The sequence below is a fragment of the Oncorhynchus clarkii genome, chromosome 8 (genome assembly GCF_045791955.1).
Source record: "Oncorhynchus clarkii lewisi isolate Uvic-CL-2024 chromosome 8, UVic_Ocla_1.0, whole genome shotgun sequence".
Lineage (NCBI taxonomy): Eukaryota > Metazoa > Chordata > Actinopteri > Salmoniformes > Salmonidae > Oncorhynchus > Oncorhynchus clarkii.
Window position 1 is genome coordinate 24,991,002 of NC_092154.1, and position 6,251 is coordinate 24,997,252.

The 6,251-nt window shown below is 40.0% G+C and overlaps 1 protein-coding gene across 1 annotated transcript; it reads left to right on the forward strand.

Moving 5' to 3' along the window:
* The first annotated feature begins 4,479 nt into the window (after positions 1–4,479).
* Positions 4,480–5,488, forward strand: LOC139415604 (UI-like). Its single transcript, XM_071163717.1, has 2 exons — positions 4,480–4,535; positions 4,965–5,488. Exon 2 carries the CDS (start codon positions 4,994–4,996, stop codon positions 5,486–5,488), a length of 495 nt encoding a protein of 164 aa, XP_071019818.1. The 5' UTR covers positions 4,480–4,535; positions 4,965–4,993.
* The last annotated feature ends 763 nt before the right edge of the window (positions 5,489–6,251 follow it).

Below are 6,251 nucleotides of genomic sequence, written 5' to 3' on the forward strand. Positions count from 1 at the left end.
GCTCTAGAGTTCCTCTGTGGAGATGGGGAACCTTCCAGAAGGACAACTATCTCTGCAACACTGCACCAATCAGGCCTTTATGGTAGAGTGGCCAGACGGAAGCCACTCCTCAGTAAAAGGCACATGACAGCCAGCTTGGAGTTTGCCAAAAGGCACCTAAAGGACTCCCAGACCATGAGAAACAAGATTCTCTGGTCTGATGAAACCAAGCTTGAACTATATCCCCATCCAACCTGACAGAGCTTGAGAGGATCTGCAGATAATAATGGGAGAAACTCCCCAAATACAGGTGTGCCAAGCTTGTAGCGTCATACCCAAGAAGACTCAAGGATGTAATCACTGCCAAAGGTGCTTCAACACAGTACTGAGTTACGGGTCTGAGTACTTAAGTAAATGTGATATATATATATTTTATAAAAAATGATTTATAATTATTATTATTTATATAATTATTTATAAAATATATATATATTTTTATAAATTAGCAAAAAATTCTAAAACCCTGGTTTGGCTGTGTCATTATGGGGTATTGTGTGTAGATTGAGGGTGGAAAAACAATTTTATCAATTTTAGATTAACAATGTAATATAACAAAATGTGGAAAAGGTCAAGGTGTCACACCCTGATCAGTTTCACCTGTCCTTGTTATTGTCTTCACCCCCTCCAGGTGTCGCTTGTTTTCCCCAGTGTATTTATCCCTGTGTTTCCTGTCTCTCTGTGCCAGTTCGTCTTGTATGTTAGTCAAGTCAAACAGTGTGTTTTTCCCGTACTCATTTTGCTATTCTCTTTTGATAGTCTTTTTGGTTTTGACCCCTGCCTGACTCTGGACTACTTTCCAGCCTGCCTGATCATCCTGCCTGCCCTGACCTTTATTCTGCCTGCCCTTCGGTACCTTTTGGATTCTGAACTGGTTTTGACCTTTTTGCCTGTCCACAACCATTCTCTTGTCTTACCCTATTGGATTAATAAATATTGTAAGACTCCAACCATCTGCCTCCTGTGTCGGCATCTGGGTCTCGCCTTGTGTCACAAGGGGTCTGAATACTTTCCGAATGCACTGTATATGTTAGTATTAATACATTATAAATTTGAAAGTCAGTCAGAGTGTAGTTGACATATGCATACAATGACTTACTCTGCTGTTAAACAGTACTCATCCAGATAATATTGAGATGTCTGGATGTGTTCTCATTTCAAATGATGACATTACCAGTAATATACTTTTATGTTATTATTTTTGTATTAAGCTTAAATTGTATAAACTATACTTTTAAACTGTACGTGGAATTTCAGTATTAAAGACGTATTTGCCTGTTCTTTTATCTAACTTCTGTTTCAAAGACGTCATGGGTGGCTTTGCTCCAACTTTGCACCGTTGTTGTTTGGGATAGTTGGGAAATGCTGCTTTGTCTGTCAACAAAATTCTGTCTGCAAACTTCTCCCAACCAAGAAAAGTGTGTTAGAGAATTGTTTGGACCAAACAAACAAATCCATTATCCTATTTCTGTAAAGAGGAATATTTTCTTCAACAAACTATGTATCGACTACATGGGGGGTGCCTTAGTTTTTCAATGCATAGTCATTATATTCAGTCAGGTGTGAAAGTATATTTAATATCTTACCGGTACTGAACACCCAAATGTGCACAATTATTTTTGTAATACTACAAAATTACAGGGTAACCTATTCTGCCGACACAGACAAACAGATGAATAAAAACGATGTTGCGGGAGACACTACAAAAACGGGAGACACAAATAGAATATGACATCCATCTAAGCTAGAGGAGGAAATTTTTGTCCAAAAACAAACAAAAGTGCCACTGCTCCAATAATAAAGACAGTGAATATGCACACTCACCGGGGATATGGCCGATGTTCTCTGCTGTCAGGATTTGGCCAGGATTGTTCCGGTTTTGGCCACTAGATGCCCCTATTGTGCTTTTTGACCCTTTTGCTTTCCCTTGTTTCCAGTTATTATTTGCACCTGTGCCTTGTTTCCCTTGAATGTATTTAAACCCTTAGTTTTCCTCCGTTCTTTGCTCTGTGTTTGAATGTTAGAACCCAGTCCCAGCGATTCTGTGAACATTTGTTGCTCCAGTTGGACTCTCTTGTGGTACTGTTTTTGTTCTCGTTTATTTATTTTTGATTATCTTTTGAGGCTTTTTTCTGCTGTACCTACCACCTTGTGGATTTACCTTTTGACTTGGAGGATTACCTTTTTCTCTTGGAATTACTTTTGACGTTGTGGATTTATATTTTTGCCTGAAGAACTTTCCTTTTTACTTTATTAAAACACCATCTCAAGTACTGCTGTGTCTGCCTCATCTTCTGGGTTCTGCCGACTATTAGTGGCTCAGTTTGCTAAGTGACTGTTTCTCACACCGGAGACCCGAGTTCGTAACCGGGTCTTGACACTCTGCTAGTGCCAGTTAAGTTATGTTCCCTCAATTAAGTTTTGCTAACTAAAATAAAGATTGGAATCTTTTCATTGTCATCTCTTTACAGTGAGTGGTGATTTTAGCATGTAAATTTTCGTGGGGCAAAAAAAAAAAAAAAAGTGGGATACATGCCAAAAAAGCCACTACACTACACAACACAACAATAAACAATTCATTAATTGCACTATAACGGTGACAAACAATGCCCACAAACTGTTAGGGCCTACATAAAGCTACCCCAACAGCAGTCCCAACATCTTACCACTGCTAAACCTGGCTATCAACGGAAGCTTGTCTAGCAGCAAAACAGTTCATTCAGCCTGCCTTTTAAAATACATAGCTGATATGGCTGACTTGCTTAAACAAATGTGGTTTCTAATGACAATTGAGATGTACCAACTATGGCATAAGGGTACGACAAGCGGATAAGAGGCCATCTGTAATTTCGATTGAGACATCAATGAGCGAGCTAGGAAGAAACAGTCTATATAACTATTTGTTTAACACTTTGAAATGTACAGCGACAGAATTCAGAATATGGGCCGTTCTTACAGTGTTCTCCCTGTACACCAAGTCAGAACTGTAGGATAAATAAAGGGGGCAAATAAGCAGACAATGAAAGCTCTTAAAAAATGTGATGATTACATTTCTCTAAAACAGGTTATAGGCTACATGTGCACCACCAAGTAAGAACAGTAGGTGAAATGAAGAGGGGTCACTAGACAGTTTTTTCTGTGTCATTACAGAACAGTTTTTTTTTTTCATTTGCATTTTCCACGAAAACCAAGGTATGAATACTGTCGTGTGCATTTTTTGTTAAACATCTGTATAATTACTATTTTTTGGATTCACAGACTTCACAGACTTCACTCTCGTCACACCTCTGATGAATATAACATGAAACCTGTTCTATCACCGTGCACTGCAAAATCATTCTGGCCATCAACACATTAACATCAACATGCTAGAGGATATACCCATTGGACTTGTGGCTCTGCTGGGAGTTTACCTCAAATTTGGATTTTTTAATTCTGCTTTGCCACTAAAATCATAATAAACACTGACAAATAAAATATTGTGTTATTGATGTACATATTATTAATAATAATAATAGGGGAGGGGGGTAGTTCAGTTATTAACCCCAAAAGGTTATTCAAAAGGTTATTCGAGGATCCATTTAAAGGGGTTCTTTGTAGAACCCTTTAAATGGTTTTTTGAAGAACTCATAGGGGTTCCCCCACAGTTTCAATTTGAAGAACTCCTAATGGATACTCCAGGAACCTTTTATTTCTAGAGTGTACCGGACCGTACCGCCTTACTTTCACCCCTGGATTCAGTGCAGTATATACATCTTGCGGGTTTTATCAGCTAAATATGACATATTCCTCTATTTTATATTTTCTGTCGTTTTAATTAAGAATCCACTTGCATCGCGTGCATTACAAGCGGAAACCTTTTCAGCACCATGGACAGGTTTCTCTGCGCCCTCTGCACGTTTCCCCACTGTGCGCTTCTGCTCTGCCTCGCCAAGATGTTAAACCATGCATAAAGGCATCACGACAACAGCTCATCGTTTCTAGACTACTTTATTCAGAGACCAGATTCATAGTAGCATTGTGCAGATTTACACCTTAACGAATCACTTAGTTTTAACGTCCACAATTGTTTTGTTTTTAGTAAGTAAATGTTGTTTTTTTGCGGTGTTCTGTCATTCCAGTTTCATTAGAGGCATAGCAACACCTTGTGAAACAATAACTGGTTTTGCTTTGTGGATTTAATTAGGACCAATGTGACAGGTTGAGGTAGGTAACTTCAGAGTTGAATATCAGACACTGTCATGCCTTTTCTATCCAGTAGACCTTGGTCAGCAGCATCAGCTGTGAGCTGTCCTCCAAAACACTTGCCTTTACTTAAAAAGGAGTCGCCTCATTTACAAGCAGTTTATGCACTTGCACTGACGTCAATGGAGCTATCTTGGATGTATATAACAGTTCAGACAGAGGCGGTCTACTACAATCGCCATTTAGCGGGACATTTCGTACCGGGTTCTCCATTGACACTTTTCTAGACTTTCTCAGCACCAGGAGGCGATCAAGTAAGTGGTTCATTTCGCTTTCTTTTGTTGCACATTTTTAGTTTGAGGTGCTGAGAGCTCTGGTGCTGAGTTGAGATTATCAAGGACACCGGAATTAGTTGGTAATTTTTGTATCATGAAAACAATGATTAGGTTCATGTATTTATTTACAAAGCTAAAGAAACCTGTGCATGCTTGTTTCAGTAACGATGTATGTATATTGTGTGCCAATTAACCTCGTCTATGATCTACTTTGTGTATTGCAAGTTTCAATAGGCTACAACCGCCTACTGTTGTTTATTACTGTTTAAGTTTGCCTTTAAGCATTTAGTAAGAATGAGCCTATTTGTATTTGCGTTAGACACAATAGCCACATAAGTGCAATTTGATGTTTTAGCGTACTGAGTTCAGTGCTTGTTCCTAATATTTCTACACCTCTCTCCATAACAGGGCACCGTTTTGTTTGTCTGTCCAGCACTATGAAGCCTGTCCCCCTGGTCCTGCTCCTTGCCACTGTTCTCCTCACCTCTCATATCCCCCCCAGTGTTAGTCGACCACAGGACCTGGCCATGTTCAACGGACACGGCTACAAGAGTCAGCTGGACGAGATGTTCCAGAAGGCTGGCGACGCAGTTTCCTACCTCATCGGAGAAAATATACTGCGTTATTTGCAGAGAAATCCCCGGTTGCAAACAGGTTTCCCGCCACAGTTTCCCTTTGAGGTGACGCCCCTAGGCTCGAGGGGTCTTGGTCACCTGGCGCGCAGTTTGCCGCCCTTTGAGCAGCAGCGCGCGCCTGAGGAGGTTAACAGCCTGGAAGACTTCGTGGAGTTGACCAAGAGAAATGACGACCCGCCGATCTCCATCGACCTCACTTTCCATCTGCTGAGAAATATGATCGAAATGGCGCGGATCGAGAGCCAGAAGGAGCAAGCAGAGTTGAACCGCAAGTATCTAGATGAAGTTGGAAAGTGATACCAAGTGTAACCTACGAGGGAGAAAATATCTCACGTAAAAAAAAGCCCCTGGTACTCTCCCACGAAATAGTTTCGATTTTTCTTTGCATTTAACCTTTGGTTTCTCTGTCATTCCTCATGTTTCAACCTGTGCGTAAAAAGGAACTTAACCACCTATCCAAAAAGTATTTCAAAATCATCGGGCTATAAAACGATTGACTACCAGTCTACCAAGACCACAGCTACAGTGTACTCATAGTGGACGACTGGAATACTATTCTTTGAGAAATGGCATAGTGTGAATACTTCGCATTTCACAACTCTATTCTCACCTTTGAATGTCCGGAACATTGTAGTAGGCCTAAAACAATAATATTGTCAGAATCAAATCCGGTTATAAATTGCCCTAATGTGGAATAAGTGCAACATGTTTATTAGTCAAAGTAGGGAGCTAACTAAGATTTGATGTCAACAGTAGGATAAATGGTTACTACAAAGTTAATAACAATGACAGATAGCCTAATCATTGAAGTTTCCAGAAATAAATATAAAAATGTTGACAATCTCTATAGCCCTATAACACATTACCAAAGAAAAATGATGCTGTGTAAAATGTTATTGGCTATCCTCTTATGATCTTTAATGGTCAGTTGTTTGATGGCAGGTAGCCGAGTGGTTAAGAGGTCACTGGTTTGAATCCCTGAGCCGACTAGGTGAAAAATCTGTCAATGTGCCCTTGAGCAAGGCACTTAACCCTAATTGCTCCTGTAAGTCGCTCAGAA